Source organism: Mustela lutreola, chromosome 1, assembly GCF_030435805.1.
Source record: "Mustela lutreola isolate mMusLut2 chromosome 1, mMusLut2.pri, whole genome shotgun sequence".
Taxonomy (NCBI): Eukaryota; Metazoa; Chordata; class Mammalia; order Carnivora; family Mustelidae; genus Mustela; species Mustela lutreola.
The window spans coordinates 64,846,038-64,872,533 of record NC_081290.1 but is presented as its reverse complement, the minus strand read 5'-3'; the positions used below and the strand labels follow the sequence as shown (position 1 = coordinate 64,872,533).

The 26,496-nt window shown below is 48.6% G+C and overlaps 1 protein-coding gene across 8 annotated transcripts in view; it reads right to left on the bottom strand.

The window, feature by feature from the left end:
- Nucleotides 1–26,496, bottom strand: part of TBC1D14 (TBC1 domain family member 14) — a 104,166-nt gene that overhangs the window by 28,213 nt on the left and 49,457 nt on the right. For 6 of the 8 annotated variants that reach the window (XM_059165868.1, XM_059165858.1, XM_059165836.1 and 3 more), the window contains 3 exons: nucleotides 3,330–3,448; nucleotides 1,488–1,570; nucleotides 144–261 (listed from right to left, as the gene is read on the bottom strand). In XM_059165868.1, coding sequence (XP_059021851.1) covers nucleotides 144–261; nucleotides 1,488–1,570; nucleotides 3,330–3,448 — 320 coding nt within the window. Of the gene's footprint in view, nucleotides 1–143; nucleotides 262–1,487; nucleotides 1,571–3,329; nucleotides 3,449–9,659; nucleotides 9,680–9,954; nucleotides 10,081–26,496 lie in introns of those variants that run through there. The other 2 variants (XM_059165891.1, XM_059165899.1) reach the window with 2 other exon arrangements.

Below are 26,496 nucleotides of genomic sequence, written 5' to 3'. Positions count from 1 at the left end.
GGAGGGAGACCCCACACCACAAAAACGTGAAGGGTAAATTCACCGAAGGCTGTGACGGGAGCTCCAGTTCACACCGCCGCTAACGGCAGGTTCTAGAGGGAACTGCTAAGCCATTTAGCAGTACCCGCCACACAACAGCTTACATTGTTTCCCAGTTAGGCAAAATCTCGTTGTTCCAGGTGAGGACGGCGTTGCCGATGCTCTCCTCCAGGCGGCACCTCTCCTCCAGCTGCCTTCTCCTCCGCTGGGCCTCCTTCAGCTCTGCAAACGGCGACGGCAAACGAGGATAGAGCATTGGTTAACTGACACCTGCCGCTTGCACACAGGGTGACTGGCTCAGAGTCATGCTGTGAAACACCCAGAAGACGCCACCGAAGTGGGCCGTGATGCCACCCTCCCAACTACCGTTCTGGGCCTCTCAGGGTATGGGACACTTAGGCCTTATCCACCTCTCGCTAAGCTTTTTAAGAAGAACGTGCAGACAGAAGGGCATGTGAGTGAGAACAGGGTTCAGCCACCTCAGGAGAGAAACCCAAAAAACTCCCTGCCCAGCCAACCTGGAACACTGCCGACCACCAGGCGCCCCCGGGCCCCCTGCCCAGTCCCCTTCCCCACTGAGCCTCTAGCCTCACCTCTCACAGCTCGGGCACAAGTCATAGCGTGGGAATGAGCAACTTGGAGAAATCTCACACATCTTAAACTACACGTGCTTTTTGCTATTTCTTCTACTGAGCTATTTCGCAGTTTATCACGCTATTTCTTTTACTAAAACAACATGCAGCATCTTAGCCATTCTGCACGTACAACTGCAGCATGGGGTACATTCACATGGTTGTGCGCCACCCGCCACTCCAGAACTTTCTCATCTTCCCTGACAGAAGCTCACCACCACTCTACTCTCCAGTTCTATGATTCTCACTGCTCTGGGGCTTCAGGTCAGCAAAATCTTACAATACGCGTACTTTAGTGAGTAGCTTACGTCGCTGAGCCCTCCAGGTCTGTCCATGCTCTAGCAGGTGGCAGAACATCCTTCCAGTTTATGCTGAATTAATACTGTGGGGTGGGCCACACTGTGTTTATTATGTATACTTTTTTAAACATGCTGGAGTCTTAGGGTTTTTAAATGCTGCACAGGATTTCATCAAATCCAATGACATTGTCTTGTAAATGAGGAAAGTGGAGGCCAGAGAGGGGAGGAAGTTTGCTCATCACCTCATCACCTCGGACTGAAGCTTTCCCCAGCCTAGCACTTCTGTCCTAAAGGGTCTCTTTTCTCATGTAAATTCATGGTATTACCTCCTTGGAGAAAGTTACTGGGAATGGATAGTGGAAACATATGCTTTTGATAAAAAACAAAAATTTCAAAATATTTAGGCATTCACCAAAGTTCAGGATCTAGGGCTCCAGGAGGTAAAAAAAAAATCTCCGGAAAGACACGCAATCTTGTGGTGTCTGACATAAGCAGCAACACGTGTGAGAGCCGTTACCTCGTTTCTTGGCCTGAACCACCATTTCCTCGTACTGCTGCCTGTGTTTCTGGGCTTCTTCAGCTGGCTTCGCTGGGAGATTTCTTGACAAAAAACAAAGGATTTCTACTATTACAAACATCAAATAAAAGTCTTTGAAAAACAAAATTTGAGAATTACTTACTAAAAAAAAAGAAAAACTCAAAAGACCAAAAAACTACATTTGTTAAGATGACCCAAGACATAGCAATTTCTTAAACTAAAAAGATTTAATTACAGAAGTAAAACAAGCTCAGTATTTTCAAAAATCTGATGTACAAAGTTAGTAGAAGGAAAGGAACAGCTGCCCATAAACACTTGATCTTCTGGTATTTTTCACCCCAGTCTCCAGAACAACTGCGAGCTGAGCATGGCACCCAGACAGTTGTCACACTTTCTGAGAAGCAGGGACCCCAAGGACAGGTGTCGCACATACGGAGAAATCCGCTCTCCGACCAGTTCCTCCAGGGTGCAAGCTTTCTATTAGCTACTGGCTCATCTGTGTTCTTTTACATAAAATGTGTGTCACAGTTCTGAGCATATAAATGGGGTGTGCAACTTCAAATCCTGAGTGAAAACCTCAAACGCATGGGCTACTTCAGAAAGTCAATCTGCAGGCACTTGACAGCTGGGGCAGCAAGGTCAGGCTGGTATGCTCCCCACACAGCACAGCCTGCTTTCTGGCATATTCCGAATGACTGCCCGCTTTTCTGCCAAAAGCCATGGCACCTTCTCCCACAGGCCCTGTTTCTGAGAGTGCTGGGAGGGTGTTCCCGAATGGGCTCTTCCCGGGTCCCTCTCCATCCTTCTAACCCAGCATTGCAGGGACTCTCTCCCCATCCACCACACATTCACCAGGCCCAAAGCCCAAGAGTTAATGTTACAAGACTCATTTCTGGGTGGCTCAGTTAGTTGGGCGTCCGACTCTTGATTTCGGCTTAAGGACGAGATCTTGGGGTCATGAGATTGAACCTCACAGCGGGCACTGCTCTTGGCATGGAGTCTGCTTGGGATTCTTTCTCTCCCTCTCTCCCCACCACTCACACATGTGCGCGCTCTCTAAATAAGTAAATAAATAGAAAAATAAAAACTTACTCCCCCAAAAAAAGACTATGACCCACTTCTGCAGATTTCAGGGTGGGCAGGGACCTAAGAGACCACTGTCTTAACAAGCTCTCTTTCTCCCTCTTTCCAAAGCTGTGAGATTGTCCTATTCAAACACAATGTTCACAGAAGCTCAGAACTTAAAAAGAGACTGGCTGTGGCCTGGGACAATGCAGCAGTCCCTTTACCTCACTGATGCCTTCAAACGTGATCTGTAAACCAGTCATCAAAGCCCATCTCATCTGTCAACAGACACTGGAGGCCCTGGGACACCAAAGGTGGGTCCGTGTACAGCAGACCTCCAAGAAGCCAGCAGGCCAGGCCAGGAGCTGACCCACCATGCTGGGGTGTCCCCGCAACACCCCCCCCCTTTGCAGGACACTTCTCTGTGTTTCTTGCCATTACGAGTCAGCCCATAATCTACAGTGGCTACTGAAGTATTTCTAAATGCTAAATTACAATGAAAAACCATCTGAATGGAAAACCTTGGTCAAAACTTCTGTGTTAAAGGACAGTTTTGCAAACTGGTTATTATTATTATCATAGAACACACGTTAACATAGGGAATAATGAGGAACTGAGGATTTTAATATGTACCAGGGGTTACGCTTCTTCCCTCAAGTGACCTGAGCTCTTATTCTAACACAATGTGATCAACAAATTGTGCTTATCTACTAAAACAAACATTCTAGGGATTCTAAGAATCTTTTGTAGACTCACGCTGGTCTGTCTTCCAGGATGAGAGCGGTAGTGGACAGTGGCTCAAAATCAAGATTCTTCCTCACATTCTGCTTTGGAGAGGGTGGCTTGCTAGGTCGTCCAGCCTTGTCTTCATATTCCTGGGACAAAGAAACAATGGGTAACTCTAGGCCTAGCCAGTTCTGATATTATGAAGTCCCTCCAAGCACAAGAGAGCTGTTTTGTAACGAGGTCCTTTAAGCCATTTTGAGGGTAGCATATTGAAAATATTTCCTTTTTGAAAGGAAACACTGCCAACTGGAGGGGTCGGTCATATAGATCTGAAGTGAGGACTGCAGCTGCCCCTGCTGCTGGAGGCATGGGGGGGGGTCACTGAGGTCCACCATCCCAGCAGCCCCCCTAGGCTCTATGCTTCTCCGGGATAAGAGCTGTCTTCTGGCTTCTGGATGATGCCAACTTCTACTGGTTATTGCAGTGGCCACTGGGAAACTCAGAGCCATAGCATTCGTCTGACCCCTGGCTTCATCCCCTACACGCTTCCAACCCAAATTTCAAACCCCTTTCCTTTTATCTCATGGCATTTTATACGTTTTTGTTAGCCCTTCCAACAGTTTCCAACATGAGGAAAAGGTTAAACGTTTTTTGCAGAAAATGATTAGAAGTGTTTCTTTTCGTAGATCTATTTTTTAAGAACAGCTGACTCAATGTTACCTTAGTGTCAGGTGCACAACATAGTGATTCAGCCAGTGTGGTTGCCACGTCTCACCATGAACGCTATGACAACATCACGATGTTCCCTGTGCTGGGTCTTTTGTTCCCATGATTTACTCGTGTCCTAACTGGGAGCATGTGTCTCCCACTCAGTCCCTCCGCCCCCACGCCCCCCTGGCAAGCATCAGTGTTTGCTTCTGCTTTTTGTTTATTCATTTGTTTTGGTTTTTACATTCCACATCTCAATGAGATCAGATGGTATTTGTCTTTCTCAGTCTGATTTCTTTCACTCAGCATAACACACTCCAGGCCCATCCACGATGTTGCAAATGCGGTTCCATTTTCTTAAGAGCGGGAGCATAAAAAAAAAAATTCTTTAACATCTTTGTATGAAGCCGTCACTGCAAGTGGTTACATAAATACTGGTGCTACAAGCAGACTCACTAGCACTGGGTCACTGATTTGTCCCATGAACTATAGCCAAAGGCTTGGTCACACCTGGTGACCCACATTCCCAATGCCCAACCAGTGGAGTTCCGGGAGTCAAGTAAGTTGGAACCAAAGAGTCTGGCTTCTGGAACAGCGTGTGCGTTGTGTGCCTGTGCGTGTGTGTGCACGTGTGCGTGTGTGTGCACGTGTGCGCACGCACACATATGTGCACGCCCTTAGCCCTCTGCCAAAGAGAAAAACAAAACAATACTTTCTTATTGCCTATGTTACAGAGAAGGCTCTTGGGACACTCCTGCTCGAGGGAAGACCATCTAACTGCCAAGACAGGAAAACGAATGAGCAGTTAACCCACGATTTAAATAACCATTCCAGATAACAACAGAAGAAATATCATGAGCAGAAAGCCATTAATTGCTAAAGGAATTAAATCGACACTAGCTGCCAAGGGGCTGTTACTAGTAACATTATTTGGCCAGCAATTATTCCCTCAGCCAAAAGAGCCTATAAAAGCCTCTAAAAAGTAGAAAGGCGCATTTGTTTCCTCAAAATACACAGGCAGCAAGATGGGGCACCCGAAGAAGCAGGTGGGTGGGGCAGTTTCTGTGCATCTGGGTGTGCAAGATTACATGCTGTCACCGTCTACCCTGAAATGGTCCCACTAAAACACCAAAATGACTCCTACCTACCCCAAACTGAGAAAACAGACTCCCTCCTTCATGGAGTCAACATCTGAGCACACACGTTTTCAGGCACTCACACGGCCATTGAGCCACTGGAAGCTTCACATCTAGCACCAGGATGTCAGAGTCTTGAATTTTAGAGACAATCTACCCAAAGATGTGTGTTAAGAAAGATTCTGAGACATGCTGGATTTTAACAAGAGTTAGTCCTGAATGCCCCGTAAGGTGCTACTCACCTGCTGACCACGGAGGCCAAAGACGGCAACCCCAAGTTAAATGTCCCAGAACACGGACACCCATTTCCATTTGCTTTTGTGTGCTTTACACACACAGTCTCATTCTAGCTCTGTGGCAGTCTCACCCCATTCTACAGACAGGGTAATTGAGGCTCAGAGTGAAGTGCCTTACCCCCCAAGTACACAGCCAGCAAGGGGCTGGCGTTGGCCATTCTGCCACTCTGCACCAGCCCAACCTCTTTGTGATTACACTCAAACAGGTATGCAGTTTTAGAGAGAAAAGGCCCAGTTCTACATGGGTTAAGTGCAGCCACTGGAGCCAGATGGGGGTGGGAACAAATTCAGATCCACCGAGAACCAGCTGCGGCCTCCAGCAAAGCCCTTACTTGGAATCCCTGAGCTTCATGTCCACACGTCCAGCCGTACAAACCAGAGAGGGCTATCTAAGGAACAGGGAGAAGCTTTGTGCACAGAAAGTTCTCAATAAAGGGTAGTCCTGGCTGCTGAATGCCGTACCCCTAAGCCTGAAACAAGCGTATAAAAAAAGAAAAAGAAAAACAGAAAAAAAGAGAAAGCAAGCAGGCCACCAGCCCTAGGGCCAAACAATCACGGAGCCCTGCAAAGTCTGCAAACAGCACAAATACAGAAAGGAGTAAAAGTAACCAAATGCCTTGATTTGCAAGGAAAAAATATCAGATCCCTTCAGTTAGTGCTCAGAAACTCTTGTCACAACAACACGCACCACCGCACCGCGAAGGAGCCGAGAGCTTTGCGAGAACCTGACACACACGTCAGCGTGACTTCGCCTTCCCACCAGCCCTCTGAGCCAGGAGCCGCCTCTGTCCCCACGTCGCAGATGGAAGGTGCAGGCCCAGCTGTCAGTGACCAGCCTGCTGGGGAGCGGGGGACCTGGGGACAGGAGACACGCAAGCAGCCACACTTCCCAGGACTCTAGAATACCTGAGAGCCACTCACAGACCCAATGCAGAAGTAATTCGGTCATTCACATTCTAAGAAAAGCTTTCAACCATGACAGAAACCTGTAATACTGAATTAAGGGCAGAGGTAGGGCAAATACTTCTGTTTTAACCACATAAAGCACTGCATGATTAAAAAAAAAAAGAGAGGTGGCTTGTCCTACCCATACTTGAAATTGCAGGGAAAGCCTTTCCAGAACTCCAAAAAGCACTGCTGGTGTGAATGTCGTTGGAACGTTGGAAATGGTCACAGGTCTCGCTCCACACCTAGTTCTTCCAGAGCCTCACACGGAGGTGTCAACAATTAGCTCATTTTCCCAATGCGACAAACTGACTTTAGAAACCAGAAAGGACTGACTGCCCTTTTCTGCTGCCTGACGGTCACCACCACGGGCCACACACCTGCTCCTGAGAAGGGCCCATCCCTACCCACCCTGCCTCACTGCCTGGTGTCCCCACTTGGCTGAGGGTAGAGGGACAGATGTACACAATGGCCAAGAAGGGCCTGACTCCCTCAGGAACTGGGGTGGTCCCAAGAGGCTCATGTGACCTTGCCCAAGTGGATTCTGTGACAGACACATAAAACCTGGAGAAGTCTAAAGTCCAAAGGACTTGCTCCTGATCTTCCTGAGGATCCCAACCATTTAACTGAGAAAGCTGTGGCTGTCTGAAAGCATCCTGGGAACAGAAAAGATAAGGATGCCGAATTCTGGCCCACTCTGACCCAGAGCTGGGTTTACCAGTTGGCTCCATATTCCTAAGACCAGGGAAGTCTTGTCCCCTCCCCTCAGTTGGAAATCCGAATCACCCACAGCCTCTGTTTGCCCTGATTGCATAAATTTGTCTAAGCACTCAGCAATAAAATCATTGTTTAACCAGGGAAAAAAAAAAAAAAAAAAAGACAACTATTCACTCCAAGGCTCCTCATCTCCAGAAAGGCTCCCAGGAGGAGGGGAGGTGACGCCCGCTCCAAAGCTACTAGAGCGTGAGCCCCTTCTACGGGCCAGGCCCAGCCTTAGGCCAGTCTCTCCTCACAAAGTTTCTTCTCTTGTTGGGACCCCTATGGGATCAAGTTTTGATTAGCCCGCAGGGTCCTCAGTACAGATCACCCTGCCCAACACTGCCCAGCCCCAGAGGAAACAGAGAACGGGGCTCTTCAAAGTTCCAGGGATAAATCAGTTTAAGTGGTCATGGTAACATTTTCTTTAAAATCAAACGATAAGAGAAAAAAAAAAAAAAAAAAGCAGAGTCCACATAATAAGGACAGATTTTTCAGTTCTATACCTAGTTTTATCTCCGTCCAGAGTCTCAACTTAAATTGTGTAAGGCACGGGGGGATGGGGGTGTAGGGGGTTGTCAAAAAGGTTTACAGGCCACTCATTAGTCAGCATGGGAGGTCCCAGCCCCTGCCCTGAGGAGTTTACTACCCCACATCCTGCTGGGAAGACCAGACCAAGAGCAGCAACAAACAAACCAGGGGCAGAGCTGTGGGTGTGGTCTGATAACCCAGCAAAGGGTCAGGGTAAAAAGCCAGGACAGTGGAGCAGGGTCCCAACTCCATGCAGGGGCCAAGAGCCAAACAGCTTTAGCAGGCAGGAGGAAAATGGAAAGGGCCCTCATCTGCAAAGGGACCACACGGGGCCAGCCCTGAAGGAGACCTAGACCTCAGCCCTGAAGGGGTCTGGGTGGCGCAGTAAGCCGCAGAGCCGAGGAGAGCAGATCAGGAAAACTGCCGTAAGAGAGCAAGGCTGGAGGACTGGGTGTCTACAGCGGCGGGAATCCAGGACAGCATCTCATTGAGGGTGCCTCCCGAGAGAACACAGGACTGGGCAGATTGGGGCTGGACGCTGGAGAGGCATCCTGCCGGCACCAGCCGCAGCCAAGGGACACACAGGAGCAGGCTTGTCCGCGGGTCAGGACCAGTGCATTACATGGGGAATGGTGCTGAGTCCAAGTGCCAAGAGCAAGCTCCCTGGAGCCGGAGGGATGAGCCTCGAGAGAGGAGCTGGACTTGGGGCGAGCTGTAAAGTCAACTGTGAGAGGAGCCCGTCTGATGCGACCCGCCACAGGAGCCACAGCCCCCATGTGATTGTGTGATCGGGAGAGCACTGAGGGCGAGGATTAGGGTGACAGACTCCTCAGATACGTTTAACTTGCCATTAAAAAGGAAAAACAAAAGACAGCAGGACAAACAATTGAGAGGAGGAAGAAAAGATCAAGCTTCTGGAATGATGAAAGCATTCCAGGCAGGATGGCAGGAGGGGAGGCCCCCAGGCTGGAAAGAGCACAGCTGTCAGACAAGACCTGTGCTCCAATCCCTGACTCAATTTACACCGTGGCAAGATTAGCCTCTTCCCACAAGAGAGCTAGTGCTGCAGGGACCTCGGCAACAAAGCAAGGCGGGTCATCTCGCGTGATCCCCACAAGACCCACGGTTCACCGCACCACAGTGGCCACACCTTTATGGGCCAAGAGCCCAGGCAGCCTGCAGGGGAAGCACCAAGGGGCCAGCAGGCCTAGGTTTCAATCTCAACCTCCTCAATGACCACCACCAGCAGTATGACCTTGAGCACATTCCTTCGCCCTTCCCCTGAGAATGGATTATCAGAGGACAGCCACCGCAGGTGCCCAGAAAATGGCCAGGAATTCTTTCCATTGCCGGGTACTACAAAATCACCCTTCTCAGTATTTCCCCAGCAGGGCCGTGGGGAAACGCAGAGCAAGCAAGAGCCTGGAAGGCCACAGCTGGCTTCACACCTTGCCATCGGTGACACGCAGTTCTGGGAGCAGGGGCAGGGAGAGAGGCTCTGGTCTGTTGGGACGTTTAGTGGCCTGTCCAGGTCTCCCAAGGGCTCAGCCTTCCGGGAGGCTGTCCTGGTGACCACCCGCCTGACCTCACAGCAAGGAGACCCCCTGAGGGCCTCCGGGGCTGCTCTCTGGCAGCGAGGTTCCCAGAGAGCATCCCCCTCCTCACCGGAAATGGCATTTGGGAAAGCAACTGTGGGGAACCTCTGTTCAAGGCCGTGCTCCTTACAAAACACGCAGAACACCGAGTTAATAGGCGGCCTGGGTAGTGCAATGTCTTAAATACGAACCGGGGCTTCCAGCAAGCCTGGCCGCTGCTGCCGTCTGATCCAACAGGGCGCAGGCTGCCCCCGCCCGCCCCCCGCACGAAGGCTTCCCCCAGCACCCCGGGCAAGGCCCCCTGGCCGGTGAGAGGGGGCCGGGCCTGGCCCGGATCGGAGAACAGGCTGCAGTGCCCCGCGGGGCGACAACAATCAGGATGCGGCGGCTCACCCTTCGGCCTCTCACTGCCTCCGCCGATGCCAACCCCCGGGGGAAAATCTCTCACTGCCTCTGCCGAGGCCAACCCCCGGGGGAAAATCTCTCACTGCCTCCGCCGAGGCCGACCCCGGAGGGAAAATCTCGAGGAGCCGCACACACAAAGCCTGCGGGGAGGCTCGCGGGGAACACGACGGCCGCGTGCAAGCCTCAGCTCGTTGGGCAGTGGTGTGCAACACACACACATGCACACGCACCGGGGTGCACCCACGCTAGGCGCCCGGCCGGTGGGCGGGCCGGCCGCACTCACCATGAACGCCGCGGGGCTCAGGGGCGCGCGGCCGGCGGCTCCATGCCCGGGCGGGCTCCGGCGGGCTGCTCCGGGGACCTCGGGCGGCGGCTCGGCGCGCGCGCGCGCGCGCGGGCGGGGGCGGCAGGCCGCTCAGTGGCACGCAGATGCCGCGCCGCCGATGGGATCGTGCGCTCCGCGTCGGCGCGTCAGGCCTGGCTCGCGGGCGGTGGGCAGGGGCTATGGGCGGGGAGGGGAGGGGCGGGGCTCCCAGCTCCCTCCACCTCCCCGGGGTCCGCCCCCCGCCCGCCGGGACCACGGCCCGCACCCTCAGCAGAGCCGCACCGCACTAGGAAACGCGCGCTCCTCATAAGCAGCGGCGAGACCCCGAGCACGCGGAGCTCCGCTCCCTAGCGCGTCCTGGAATGAGAAACGTGTGTCACCGAACGGAGCTGCAGAACATGTCCGCGCGCCTCCGCTCTGCATAGCGGGCTGAGAGCACACGGTTGCTCATCTTTCTTCCGCAGGAAGGTGCGTCCAGTCCAACGTCAGGGTGCACAGCGAAGCCCATCCCGATGGGAACCTGACGAACGACTGCTGCCGAGAGGGGCAGCTGGGAGGGGCGTTAGGATACGTGCCGGCAACACCACTGCCCTGTCCTTCAGTGGCACTCACCGAAGCCTGCCGCACAGTGCATCTCAGATGGGAGCATCCCACTACAAACCATACCCCAGCTTACAGGAATCTTTAAAATCGGTGCAGGGGCAAAATTCCTTCCCAGCAGACCATGGGTCCAACGTCCAGGGGTGGACAGACTGGGTCTTGGCCAATGCCAAGACTCCCCGGGGATGGAAATGCACAAGTCTCCGGACTAGGACAACGAGGCTTCCCCAGCTGACTTGCTGGAGACCAGCATTCCCAAATTGCCACCAGAAACTTCTTCACTGGGAAGAAGCCTAGGGTTTCCGTCCAGCTGTACTCAAGAAGATGGAGGAGTAACAGGGAGCACGCGCAGACACGGGAATTGCCACAGGTCATTGGCAGATGCAGTCATTTTGGAGGACAGTCTGGCATCCCTCAGGGGCCAGTACACCGACCACACCCCTGGGAACCTGCCCAAGAGAAACAAAACGTCCCTCCACAAAGAGACCTGATGCAAATACTCACAACATGAACTCACATTAAGTGAAGACATGGGATGGGCAGGAAGGCTCGGTGCACACGGGCTCTGGACAGGCGAACCCCAAAACATGACCTAAGGTCATCTACAAGATTCCGTTTCTATAAAGTTTCTTTAAAAGGCAAATCTCTAGGGGCACCTGGGTGGCTCAGTGGGTTAGAGCCTCCTCTGCCTTTGGCTCAGGTCGTCGTCTCAGGATCCTGGGATCGAGCCCCGCTTCGGGCTCTCTGCTTGGCAGGGGCCTGCTTTCCTTCCTCTCTCTGCCTGCCTCTCTGCCAGCTTGTGATCTCTGTCTGTCAAATGAATAAATAAGGTCTTTATAAATAAATAAATAAATAAAGGGCAAATCTCTAGAGAGAAAGCAAATTACTGTTTGCCTGGAGCGTGAAGAGGGAACTGCCAACAGGCCTGAGGGAACTTTCTGGAATGAGGAAAACATCCTAATACTGGAGTGCACTGATAGCTGCACAGCTACATTAATTTCCTAAAAATCACTGAACATGATGAGAAATTGTATAGTAATTATACTTCAATAAAGCTGTTTCAAAAAGTAACAGGAAGATCAAGAGAGAGAGTTTGATTCTGGAAGAAGGATTAAGGAAAGCCTTAGAAATTACTCGAAATTTGGAAGACAAAAGCATTGGAGGGTGGGGTGTCCTTTCACTTCATCCCTGGGCACTTTTAACACATCAGCCAGTTTATTCAGTCCTCCAGGAGGGTGTGCCCATGCTATTTATTACTTTATTAGAGTCCAGAAAATGTGACAGACAACACTAACTTGTAGACTGATGTCCAGTAGAAAGAACAACTCCAGAGGTTATATTTTCTTGTTCCCACCAGGCTGTAGGTTTAAATCCAACCTAACAATCTTGTTCTAATTCCTTTTTTTTGTTTTTATGCCAATAAATGCCTAGTTCTTCAAATGCCCTTGTCATCAATTTTACCATCTCACTCAACTTCTCCATGTTTTAAATGAATTTTTGACCTATGGTCATGAATGAATGAATGAAAGAAAGAAAAAGAGGGAAGGCAGGAGGGAAAGGAGGGAGGGAGGGAGGAGGAAAGGGGGAAAAAGAAAAGGTAAATGTCACGAGAAAACGGCAGAATAACTGTTTTATACCAAGAGAATAAAGAGACAAAAAAGCTAAGGGCAATACACAAGCCTGACTGGATGCCGGTTCATAAGAACAGTGTGGTGCAACTGGGGAAAAGCAGAATGTGGTTTGGTCGTGAACTTGGTCACAGTCACACAGAATTACTGACCATCCCCCTAGGTGTGGCAATAGCCTCATGCTGACCGTAGGACAGCTTCCACTCTGTAGACCTGTATGCTGGCATATTGAGGGGTAAGATGTCACAATACCTGCAACTTACTTTCAAATGGTTCCATGAAAAAAAAAATAGAGGCACGATAATATGAATATCCTAATGTCAGTGACTGTTCCGTCTCAGCGGACTATATATGGTGCTTACTGAATCATTCCTGGAACCCTTCTGTAGGTTTACAGTTTTTCTTCACAAGTGAAAGGGACTATGCAATGTCTGGTGACCGTCCTTCAGATCTTGTCGCAAACAGCAGAAATGCACCCCCTGCCCTGCCCTCCGGGACCAGAACAAGGCCCATCATTCTCTCCCAGCATCAGCTCCCATTGCTCACAGCACTGATCACACTTGTAATTACATGTTTATTTAAGATGCATTTCCCTCGGGGTGCCTAGGGGGCTCCATGGGTTAAGCATCTGCCTTTGGCTCAGGTCATGATCCCAGATCCTGGGATTGAGCCCCGCATCAGGGTCCCAGCTCAGTAGGGATCCTGCTTCTCCCTCTCCCTCTGCCTGCATCTCCCCCGGCTTATGCTCCCTCTCTCTCTCTCAAGTGAATAAATAAAATCTTTGGGGGGAAAAAAAAAAAGAGGTGTTTCCCTCAGGGAACCATAAAACCTCTGAGAAGAGTGGCAGGCATTTCCCCTCCTTCCCTTCCATCCCTCCATCCACGCACTTCTGGTGATTGGCCCCAGGAACACAGACGAACACAGATGAGCACAGTCCCTGCCTTCATATCATCCCAGACCAGCAAGCAGACGACTGCTAAACCACAGACGTGCCCAAGACACCTCCCAGATTTCCAGAGCCCCCGGAGGCAGCTGACTGGCCTGCGGGCTAACTGCGGGCTTTCTGGAAGGAGTTCCCAGAGCCAGAGAGGGCTAACACTGCCAGGCTCCCTTCCCACAGACGAATGGGTTCTCAGCTCTCCACGCCTCCTATGACACTCAGGGCGGCATACACTTTAGAAACCAGCCCCTGGATCTCACACGGATCAAAAGATTACCGAAGGAACAACTTTCAGTCCTAGGGATTTGGTTAAGTAAATCATGTTACACAGAAGGCCACTACTTAGTAAAAAATGAAAGACTATCTAAGGATACAGGAAAATGCCTATGTTGTCATAAAAATAAGAAGAAAAACGCCCACAAAGTGGTATGTTTTGAATTTTGACACTCATTCATCCACTTAACAAATATGTATTAACTACCCACTAAACCTTGGCGCAGTTCCAGACCCTGGAGATAAAGAATGGTTGAGCAAACAAGTTCTAGACCTTGCTTTCGTGAGCTTGTAGTCTAGCAGGGGTTGAGAGGCAGGCCGTAAAGAAACAACCGAGCAAGAACTTAAGATGGGAAACAGCGAAGTCTGTGACTGTGGTGACTGATGGGGGCCAGAAAGGTCATCCAGACAGGGAGGGCAGGGAAGACCTCTCGGAACACTATCTAGGAGGGAGCACTGGGCTGAGACCCAGTGAGTCTCAGTTCTAATGATCCCATGAGGTAGAGACTGTGTTAGGCTGAGCCATGGCTCCCACTTAAAACCATATTGGAATCCCCAGCACCTGTGAATGTGACCTTCTATGGGAGAACGGTCTTTGCAGATGTGATTAAGGTTATGGACCCTGAGATGGGGGAGATTATCCTGGATTATCTGCAGGGACCCAAAATAACCACAGGTATCCTTAAAAGGGGGAGGCAGAGGTGGGTATGACTATGGAAGAAAGGGAGACAAGAGGATCAGAGGTTGGAGTGAGGTAGCCACATGCCAAGGAATGCCAGCAGCCTCCAGAAGCTGGAAGGGAAAGAAGGGACTCCCTCCTAGAGCCTCTAGAAAGACCAGCCTGGCCAACACCTTGATTTTGGCCTGGAAGACACATTTCAGACTTCTGACCTCCAAAACTGTAGGAGAATAAATGTGGGCTGTTTTCAGCCCCCAAGTCTGTGGCACTGTCACAGTGGCCCCAGGACACTAACACAGGCAATGCCAGTGTCCCCTCCCCCACCTCTTTGTCCCCAAACACGGCACCTGAGGCTCTGAGTGGCCTCCTCGGAAAAGCAGCAGATGGGAGGTGGCAAGGTCCAATCTGAACCCGGGCTGTCCAACTCCAGAGCCGAATTCTCTGGGGGACTGCCCTTGAACTAAGATTTCAGTGTCCTACACTGGCACTACCTTCATGTGCCCACAGCCACATTAACGATTAGACTCAGCCATGAGACCAAGGAACAAACAGGGCACTTGCCTATTACTTCCGGAATCACCATGGGTAGTTTCCACTACCGTCTACAATGCAAAGGCCGCATCCAAAGTGCTTCCACGCCGACAAGCGGTTTTTTAAAAGTAACACTCTGAGTTCAAGTTAGACAAGTCACAGAGAGGTGTGGAAAATGCCTCACTCTCCACCAATCTGAGGTTTCTCAGAGTCCTACATAGTCGCCTATGAAGGAGCACAGAATATAACACTGCAAACATGCCACTTTGGCACACTATTCCAAGTTAAAGTCTCTTGAGAAACAGTGAGTGCAAGGACACTCTGACCTTCCTCTGTCCCCCTGAAAGCAGGAATAAGTTTCCTGTCCGAGAGGTACCCTTCCTGCATCAGGAGGGACAGAGGAATCCTGTCACCAGAGACTGAGAACTCAAGGCCAAAAAGGCTGCGTCAAAAAATCTTATTACATCTTCACTAATCTACTACCCCAAGTCCAAACCCAAGTCTCCCATACATAAAAAATTAGTTTTTTCCCTGTTAATCTGTCTTGTGTTTCATTACAGAACGGGCAATGGAACCTAGAAGGGGAGAAGGGAAAATTTTCCACGCCTAGCCGGCTGATCAGGTCTCCTCGGCCGCCTGGTGGGCATTGGGCCCTGCACTCCAGGCTGGACATGCAAGACAAGCCAGCCAGCCCTAGGACCCTCGCTCACTGGAAGTGTCTTCCCGCTGCTGTATTTGAGAGACTATAAAATACCTGAGAATCTCAGTTTTCCACTGCCAATTTGATCAATGGAAGAGCGGTGTTCTTCGGCTGTCACTCTTTCCATGTCAACACATTAAACTGCCCAGACAAGGGCAAAAGCATTTGAAAGCTCCCAATGGCCATCTCTCTGGGTCTTCCTAGGAAGCTGCCTCCATTCTGCTGCTACCATGAAATGCATCTTTCTGGTTCTAGTGACAGGATGGGCCACCAGAATGCAGACGCCATTGCCAGAGCCCAAGGTCAGTGGGAAACCGGCTTCAGAATGTGAGTGGTTGGGGTTATAGCTCAGGGGTAGAGCATTTGACTGCAGAACATGAATGGTGCTCTCCGGCTCAGCACAAGCCTACTGTAGCTTTGAGCCGTTTCTTTGTTCCAGTTTTCCCAATACCTAGCATGCGCATGCCAAAGAGAGTGTGTGCAGCTCACATGGCCTACGATTCCACGACGAGTGTATTTATGTGGTCGAAATGTGTATGCAAGCAGTGTGTGGGGGGGCACTAACCTGTCAGAGACTCCCACCAGGAGGGGCTCAGAAGTCTTGGGGTAAAGAGGGCGTTCCTGTTTTACCCTACCTACATCGATCATTTGTGTCTTTTTTCATAAATTATTTTGAATTTGAAACAAAACATTTTTTAAGCCATTTCAGATGGAATCCAAGGCTGATTTGCCAATTGCAATTTCCAAACTACACTGAACATTCCTGCAGCAAAGCTGGTTTGGTTTTTGGTTTTTATGTGTTTTGGTCTTTTTTTAATTTACCCACCCACAACAGCGAAGGTGTAGCCATGAGGTTTAGACTGGAACAGGAGGAGCCACTGACCTTTACTGAGCTCCCACTGGACGCCAGCCGCTGCCCTGGGAGTGCTTTCAGCCTACTTGACCCTCCAAGCACGGGCAAGGTGCATGGGACCTTTGGAGAGTGGGAACTGTAGTTCGGGAAGATAAAGTCGCTGGCCCAGGGCCACACAACTGACTGTGGATGACAGAACCAAGACAAGACTTGGAGTCCCCTGATCCCAGTCAGAATCCTCTCATGGTCCCCCTGCCTTCCCAAACTGCAGATCTCTCACCCCTGCCCTGTCAGAGGCCCCCAGGAAGATCTGCGGGAACTAATATGTGGGCTTCTGTTCCCAAATCCCTCTCTCTTCCTGGGAGCCACATGGGCAGACAGATGGGGAATTTATCACTTCCACATCGAGAAAAATAAGCAAACCGTAAGAGGTACTATGCACTGGAATTTCAGAGTTTATATCCCTGAAAGGCACAAGAAGTACAAGAGCTATACTTCTCAGTACAAGAGCTATAACTTCTCAGAATAAATTAACCATTACCGCAACAGTGGGAGACAATCTATCCAAAGAATAAACACAGAGGTCAAATTCAATGACCTTGTCATTTTCCCTACAGAAACTTCCCATCACTGCTGTCCCGTCTCCTCCAGAAAGGTCTCGTGTACAAGTCTGATAAATAATTAACCTGCTCCTTCTCCAAAAACCCAAATTAAGCAGGACTGGAAATTTTGTGCGATCACCTCCTAAGACTCCACTGAAAGGTCTCTATTGCACACAAACACATGCTGCCTAGCACCTTGACAAGCCCGAACTTCCAGAACAGGTTCAGCTTCCAATAAGGGACCGCCACAGCTGTTGAACGTAGCCCTCTCTGCTCTGGCCACTGGGCAGCTCAATGTCTGATCTGTACCATCCTTCTGGAGGGACATGGGTTGTGTTTGGGGACACCCATTCACCTCTGGCTTCATCTTGCTATCCTGGGCCCAAAACTCCTCAAATTTTTCCTCTCTCACTCTGCACGCATTTTTTGTTTTGGTTTGGTTTTTTTGTTTGTTTGTTTTTTTAAAGATTTTATTTATTTATTTGACAGAGCACAAGAGCACAAGCAGGCAGAACAGTGGAGGGAGAGGAAGAAACAGGCTCCCCACTGAGCAGGGAGCCCGATAAGAGGATTGACCCCAGGACCCCGGAATCATAACTCGAGCCTAAGGCAGTTGCCTAACCAACTGAGCCCCTAGGTGCCTCTTTTTATATTGTTTTAACAGTTTCTTTTTTTAAGATTTTTTATTTTATTTATTTGTCATAGAGAGAGAAACGAGAGCAAGCACAGGTAGACAGAGTGGCAGGCAGAGGCAGAGGGAGAAGCAGGCTCCCTGCCAAGCAAGGAGCCCGATGTGGGACTCGATCCCAGGATGCTGGGATCATGACCCGAGCCGAAGGCAGCCGCTTAACCAACTGAGCCACCCAGGCGTCCCAACAGTTTCTTTTTTTAAAACAGATTTTTTTAATTCTTAAAATTAAGAATTAAATGTAGGGCTCGAACAGACAGCCTCAAGATCAAGAGTTGTATGTTCTACCAAAAAGAGCCAGCCAGATGCCCCTTACACACATTAAAAAATATATATTTCTTAGGGGCACCTGGGTGGCTCAGTGGGTTAAAGCCTCTGCCTTTGGCTCAGGTCATGACCCAAGGGTCCTGGGAACGAGGCCTGCATCGAGCTCTCTGCTCGGCAGGGAGCCTGCTTCCTCCCTCTCTCTGTGTCTGCCTCTCTGCCTACTTGTAATCTCTGTTAAATAAATAACTAAAAAAATCTTAAAAAAAAAAAAAAAAAGACTTCTTTAAAAAAAATATATTTCTTAGACTGGGATGGCTGGGGGGCTCAGTCTGTTAAGCATCTGCCTTCAGCTTGGGTCATGATCCCTGGGGTCCTGGGATCGAGTCCTGCATCAGGCTCCCTGCTCAGCAAGGAGCCTGCTTCTCCCTCTGCTTCTGCCCCTCTCCCTGCCTGTGCTCGCCCTCTATCTCTCTTCTTCTCTCTCTCTTTTTTTTTTTTTTTTTAAAGATTTTATTTATTTACTTGAGAGAGAGAGACAGTGAGAGAGAGCATGAACGAGGAGAAGGTCAGAGAGAGAAGCAGACTCCCCGTGGAGCTGGGAGTCCGATGCGGGACTCGATCCCGGGACTCCAGGATCATGACCTGAGCCGAAGGCAGTCGTCCAACCAACTGAGCCACCCAGGCGTCCCTCTTCTCTCTCTCTTAAATAAATAAATAAAATCTTTTTCTTTTTTTTAAAAGATTTTATTTGTTTATTTGACAGACAGAGATCACAAGCAGACAGAGAGAGAGGGGTAAGCAGGCTCCCCATGGAGCAGAGAGCCCGATGTGGGGCTTGATCCCAGGACCCTGGGACCATGATCTGAGCTGAAGGCAGAGGCTTTAACCCACTGAGCCACCCAGACACCCCAATAAATAAAATCTTAAAAAATATATTTTTTAGAGTGGACATGCACACAGAACAAAATTTAAAAGATACGAAAGGATATACAGAGAAAGCAGGTCACCCTCTTCCCTATCTCCCACATATCCAGTGCATTCCCCTCTCCAAAGCAATTTGATCACCATCAGCTGTGTAAGTGTCCTTCCAGACAGAGTCACTGCATCTATAAAGATATGCACGTATCTTTATATGTACAGAGCACACTCAAAGAATGGTTATTTGATTCACTTTTTAGGATCTGCACTTTATTCCACTTAGGGATTTAACCAATTCCCTACTGCCAGGCATTGAGCTTGCTTCCAACCTTTGGTGCTGGAATCAATACCCTTAGCAACCATCATTTTGCTTACATACTGATTACTTATATACTGATTCATCTCTAGGATGAATCCCTAGAAATGGAAACGTGGGTCAAAGGTGCCCTGATGGATTCATTCATTATTCGTTATTTTTTCAAATTAAAATATTTTTGATGTACATAGTTCTATGACTTCTAACAGCTACCGCCACCGCAGAACAGAAAGTTCTACATCTTTCGTCCAGCCATCACCATCACAATCAAGATGCGGAGAAATTCTACCAGCCCCAAGACCTCCTCCCTGCTCCTTGCACCCCACGCCATCCCTGGAACTACAGCTGTCATTTCCAGTGTGTCACATGTATGGTCACATGTATAGCCTGTCAACTTTTGAAACTAGGTTCCCACACTCAGATAGAACCCCTGAGGCTCACCCAAGATTGTCAATATGGTGGACTACACCAACTGATCTTCAAATGCTAAACCAGTCTTGCATTCCCGGCAAAAATGCCACTTAGTTGTGGGGTATGACCTTCTTTTTTTTTTTTTTTTAAGTATTAATGGATTCAACTTGCCAATATTCTTTTTTTTTTTTTTTTATATTTTATTTCTTTATTTGACAGACAGAGATCACAAGTAGGCAGAGAGGCAGGCAGAGAGAGAGAGAGAGGAGGAAGCAGGCTCCCTGCCGAGCAGAGAGCCCAATGTGGGACTTGATCCCAGCACCCTGGGATCATGATCTGAGCTGAAAGCAGAGGCTTTAACCCACTGAGCCACCCAGGCGCTCCTCAACTTGCTAATATTCTATTGGGGATTACATGCATCTTCATAAGGGAGACAGGTCTGCAATCAGATTTTTCTGTACTGCACTTGTCTCCTTTGGTATCAGGGTAATAGAGGCCTCGTAAAATGTGTCAGGAGCTGGGCTCACCTCTAAAACTGGTGTTATTTTTCCTTAAATACTGGCAGAACTCACCAAGGACACTCCCTGGGCTTGGAGATTTCCATTTCTTTAATAATTAGAGGGTGATTCAGGTCATCTAGTCATCTTGGGTGAGATTTGGTGACTTGTGATTTTCGAAGAAATGGACCATTTCATCTAAATTCTCAAACTTATGAATGTGGAGTTATCTGTGACATTCTCATTGTTGTTTTAATTTCTGTGGTATCCCCTCTCTCACTCTCCTTTTGTCAATTTTGCTAGCGTTTGATCAATGTTCTTCATCACTTCAAAGAATCAGCTTTTGGTTTCACTGTTATTTTTCATTTTCAGTTTCACTATTTCTGTTCTTATGTTTATTATCCCCCACCCCTTGGCTTACTCTGGGTTTATTTGCTTCTTTTATGGTTCTTAGCGTAGAAAATCAGATTATTGATCGGACAACTTTGTTCTTTTCTAACATGAGCCTTTTAACACTTTAAATTTCCTTCTAAGCATTCTATCCCACAAATTTTGGTATGTTCTATTTTCATTCAGTCCAAAATATTCTCTAACTTTCTTTGTGACCTCCTCATTGTCCCATGATTTTTCTAGAAGTGTGTTACTTACTTAATTTCCAAGTTTTGGGGTGGGTTCTTGCTATCTTTGTGTCACGGCTTTGTGATCTAATTCCACTGTGGTTAGAGAACCTATTTTGTGTCATTTTAATCCTTTCAGCTTTATGGTTCCTTTTATAACACAGGTTATAGTCTTTCCTGGTGCATGCTGTATGCATGCTCGTCAAGAATGTGTGCTGTGCTCCTGTGGGAGGCCGGAGCGTTCTCCAAAAACCCATCAGTCCAGCCGGCCCATAGTCAGTCCTTCAGAGTCCTGGCTGATTCCATCAGTGGTCTACCGGTCACCATTTAGAGTCAACAACCCAGTAATAACTGTGGATTTGTACACGTGTTCCAGCTCTGCCCATCTCTGCTTCATGCATTCCACAGCTCTCGTGGGTACACACACATTCAGAGTCATTCTGTCTTTATCAGGTGACATTCTGCCTCATCCTGGGAACCTCCCATCCTCTAAAATCTAATTTTTCTTATGCTACTCTATCTACTCCATCTTCATTCCAATTAGTGCTTTCCTGGTATATCTTTTCCCATCCTTTCATTTTAACCTATGTAGTTTACATGTGAAGTGAGTTTCTTTTAGACAACACACATTTGGGTCTTTTTAATTTTCTCACCCATTCTGACAACCTGTCAGGATTAGGCCCTCAGACACACAACTGGCGTGTTCAGACCATTTATATTAATATAATATAATAACTGGTATGTTTCAGTTTATTATCTTGTCTGTTTTGTTTTTCCTTCCTCTATTTCCTCCTTCCTGCCTTGGTTTCATTTTTTTTAACTTTTTAGAATTTCATTTTAACGTCTTGTGTTTTTTACTGTTATAATTTGGCAGTTGACCTAGGGATTATAATGCACATTTAATTGTTTTAGCCTCTTACCACCATGTCCCTTTATGTGACATCTACAGACACTGAGAACCCAGATGATGTTCTAGTCTTTGCTTCAGTGGAACACGTTAGAAAGAGCTCACGAAGAGAACAGGGGGTCTGTTGTACCTACCTAGAGCCTCACTCTTCCCCTCCTCTTCCTTCCGAATGTTCCAAGTCTCCTTCAGGTATAATGACCCTTCCATCTGAAAAACATCCTTCAGCAACACAGATCTGCTAGCAACAAATTCTCCCATGCTTCCTTCATCCGTGACCCCTGTGTTTCACCTGCAACCCTGCAGGGTTTTGTGCCCGACACAGAATTTGGAACTGATGGCTCTTTTCCTCCAGTACTTTTAAAAACCAGGTTTCTGATGTAATAATCAAAGTCATTCAAATTGTCGTTCCCCTGTAAGTAATCCATTTTCTCCGGCTGCATGTAAGAGTTTTTGTCTTTATTTTCAGCAGTTCGATTATGATTCGTCTCGGCATGGTCCTCTGTGGCTTCCTCCTATCTGGAGTTCACCGAGCCCCCCTCCCCAAGTCTATAAACTTAGATTTTTTGTTGGATTTAAGCCGTACTTAGACACTATCTAGTCCAATATGTTTTCTGCACCCCGTCTTTCTTCTCTCTTTCCAAAACCCCAAGAGCACCACTGTTCAGCCTGTCAGCACTGCCCTACATGTCCCTAAAGCTTAGTCACTTTCTCCAATCTTTTTTCTCTGTATTCTTCAGACGAAATGGTTTCTACAGACCGATCTCAAAGTTTACGCACTCTTTCTGCTATCATCTTTGCTCTGCTACTGGGACTATCCAGTTAGCTTTTTGTTGTTTACTACCTTTTTATTGTTATGGTTATTTTTTTCTTTTTAAAGATATTACTCATTCTCCTGTCAGAGAAAGAGAGCGAGCACAGGCAGAGACAGAGGGAGAAGCAGGCTCCCCGCTAAGCAGGAAGCCTGATGTGGGCCTCCATCCCAGGACCCTGAGATCATGACCCGAGCTGAAGGTAGACACTTAACGTACTGAGCCACCCAGGCAATATAATAAATTAAAAATAACATGTTGTTGTTATTTTTCATTTAAAAGTTTTGTGTAGCAGCTCCTGGGTTGTGGCTCCAAAGTCAGCTGACTTTTCAAAGCCTTCACGGTGCCTATTGGCTACAATCCCCACCATGTGCATCACCCAGCGGCCAGCATGGGACCAGGTGTCAGTCTGTTCCTGAAGTCCGGTTCTCAAGTCTACTGTTGCTAGTTACGGTCAGATCCATGTATCCACAACTTGGGAGTCAGCCCAGGAGTTCGTAATAACCTTCAAGGCCACTTTCCTGAGTTCCTCCTCTCCACAATGTCTCCAGAACTTACAGATTCCCTGGGTCACCCCTTCTCTAGTTCTCTAGCCACACACACACCTCCCACAACCTTGGGCCAAGTGGTAGGAGGAGAGAGAAGAGGGCATCAGGGGTCTCCCCCACCATCTTGGGAATAAACCTCCTCTCATCAGGTCCCCTTCCTGAGAGTTTCAGGCTCCTGCTGGCCCATTTCTACTGTTGGGAGACTGCACAGGGGCTGGGGTGTGAGAAAACAGAGAAAAGGAAAAAATGAAAAGTAGGGTTTCTGCTTTCTGAGTGTGAGAGTACCACTCCTCATCCAGAACTAGAAAGGCTTCCCTAGTGCTAACTCTGATCTAACCCATCTCTAATACCTAGTGCTTATTAACACCCATCTCTGCGTCTTAGGATACCTTGAGTTTGGGCTATGGGATATCAGAGAAGAAAAAACTGGTAGGGTCAATCAAGTCAGCAGTACTCTGAACTGTGGTCTTTTCCCGCGGTCCGCCTGCTACCGTTTACTTTCCAGAAGGCTTGAAAAGCTACTCGTATTATACGTACTATGTTCCAGTTTTACAGCTGTGCTCATCAGGAGACAGGTTAGAGTATGTTTGCTCCTTACCCACAACTAGGACCTGCTCTTTTTTGTAATGGGTTCAACCCTATTTTGAAGATGAAGGAAGTTTTCTCAAGTTGTTTTAGAATTACCTGCAGGCCCGTCACCAGCCCCCTGCACTGACCATCCAGGCTTTGTGTTTCCTGCAGTTTGTGATGGTTTATGTTTTTCTGACCACCCAGTCTTCACAGAACCCAGAAGTGAGGAGAATGAATACTGCTTTCAGCTGTTCTGGATTTGCCGCCTTCTGGGATTCTCTCTTTCACATCTAAGAGCTGACTGGAAATTCCAGAAGACCATGCAAGTCATTCCAGGTTGCACACGCCCAAACACTTGTACACTTCTCTGCTCAAATGACATGTCTTATCCAGGACATGGGAGCCCACAAGCCGCACTGCCCGTGGCAGTCCCTACCCGTCGGCAGCTGCCTTGGAGCTCAAACAGGACGCTGTCTGAATCCCCGAGTCTATGTACCTGCTGTAAGGTCTCAAGGATTTACAAACTCTGCTTGGAAGCATCTCTCTAAATGTGGGCAGCCCTGAGCTCCTCTGACATCTCAGATTACAGAGACTTGCTTTGACTTTTTAAATGGTCTTTTCCTCAAAATAAATAAATAAATAAATAAATAAAAATCAAAAGACCACGCATGACAAAATTATTGAAAGGAACAATACCAAAATGCAAATAGTGGTTATTTCAGGGCAATAAGATGCCCAGTGTATTCTTTTCCTTAATAGGTTAACATCTTATACATCTTCTACCAATTAACAGAACCAGGATAGTAAGTATTGCTAATTTATCTTTATAAATCCAACCCCCATTCCGATAGTTCGAGCAACCGAGAGACAGTAAACCACAACTCCCGCACGCCAGGCAATGGCAGTGAGATCTTTTAATAAGATTTCATCTGCACAACTTCACCAGAGTACCCAAATTCCCCAGCAAGTCACTACTTCTCAAACCTGGCTGCATGTCAGAGTCACGGGCAGAACGCAAACAAAAGCAAAACGCCAGTCAGGTTGGAAGGAGGCTATGGGAAGAGAGAAGTCAAGAACAACTCTCAAGTCTTAGACTTGAGAAGAAGACTTGAAAAAGAAGGCTACCACTTTCCAAAATGGGGAAAGATGCAAAGGGAACAGGCCCAATGGCACAGAAAAAGCAAAGTAAGAGTCAGACAGGAAGTGGTGGTGGATACCCAGTGGAACATGCAGGCAAGGTCTACAGTTCAAGGATGAGGTCCTGGCTGAGAACAAATGTGGAGGCTGCTGGTAGAGCCTTGAGTCCCACTGAGGTCCCCTAGGGGGTGACCACAGACAGAGAAGCACCTGAGAGGCCCTATAAAATCCAAAGGGCACCCCACAGAGGAGAGTGCAGTGACCCAGAAGTCAAGGTCAGAAAAGCTCACAAGGAGCAAAAGAGAGTTTGATAAGACGTGGGCTGAGGAATGACCCCTGGACCTGGGAACAGGCAGTCACTTGAAAAACCAGTGGTGTGGAAACCCTAGGATGGGTTTCCATCACACCGTTTCTGCACATCACTTCTTTTCACAGGCTTATCACAGCTGCAATGACCTGCAGAGTTATTCTGCTTCAAGCTGTGTGTTCCTGATCTATGGTAAGGTCCAACAAAGGCAGAGGCCATGTTAGTCTTCCCCTTCATTGTAATCCACCCCCACGGTGGCTCAATTTTACGGGGCAAAGGACCACTGAATCCAAGAAGGAAGGTTCCTCTTTCTTCACGAGGCAAAGGATGTGCCGCCCCGAGGTGCCAAATGTGGCCAGATACCCACCCCGTACAAACCCAAGGACAGGAGACCCCAACACAGCTGTGTTCAAATGCATTCTCCACAACTTTATTCTCAGGGGCCTCTCCAGTTCACCAGCAGCTGCCACAATGGGCGTCTGGTATATTCTGGACCACTTATTTAACCTGCTGTGGGCAAAGATGGCTATTTGCCTCTTATACCCACCAACCCCTTCTCTAACAGCAGTGCTGCAATGTGAGCGTGCGTGACCAGTACCTAGAGCATTTGCTAGAACACTACTTGGGGTGCCCCCAGCCCCACAGTTTCTTCAGTGGGTCTGAGATGAGGACTGAGAACCTGGGTTTCTAACAAACACCCAGATGGTGACAACATTAGTCCGTGGACCATACTTTGAGAACCATGCTTTAGGGTCATTCTCATAGCTATCCTTGGTCATTTCTGCTTCCCCTGTTTAGAAAATCTCTCTGAAATAATGTAAGCGGAGAGAAAATTACTTTTCAAAACCTTTATGAAATTTGAAAAGATATCTGAACGTAACATTTCCTAAAAATGGCTGCCATGTACCCATACGTCTCAAATTAAGAGACTCTGGCCCAGTTATGAGGAAGTCCAATGCGTCCCAGGGCACCCTGGGCAAATCAGAGGTAGCACCTGCCACTTGCTGGACCTATTAATTAAAAGTCACAACCGCCCCTCCTTGAGTACTAACTCTGGGCCACGGGCTGTGGGAAACATGGGACAAAAATATTCCACATACGTGATCTCTTATAACAATCTAGTGAGTTGGATTCAGAATGCCCTTGCTGCCCAGGAGTAACTGGCCAAGGTTACACAGATAAGGGGAGGTGAGGCTGGAAATCACACGCAGGTCGGCAAGTCCAAAGATGTTGGCTGGTGTGCGCACCTGTCCCCTCGGCTGCACCACAGGCTCCTTGAGGTGTCCTGACCCAGCCACAGGCCCCTGGCCTCGGCACAGGGCAGTGTCTGCTGAATGTGTAAGTGAAGGGACGCATGGAGGCGTCAGGCTCATCCTCTCACACTGTTGTTTCTTGCATGTCACAAGAAGGGGATAATAATAACAGCAAACACCTGCCGGCACTTAGGACATTCCGTGCTGTTCCGAGCATGTGATGTCCACTCGCACACTGAATCTTTGCCCCTCCGAGGCTGGTCCTATGGCTCTCCAGATTCTGGAGAGGAGGAAATGAGGCTCAAAAGGGTTATGGGACTTGCCCACCTAGCTGAGCTGTGGCAGAGCCGGGATACCGACTCCTGCACTCTGACTCCAAAGTCCACGCTCTTAAATCACCGTGCGATAAACATATTCCAAAGAGAGCAGGAAAAGGAACTCGAGTCTCC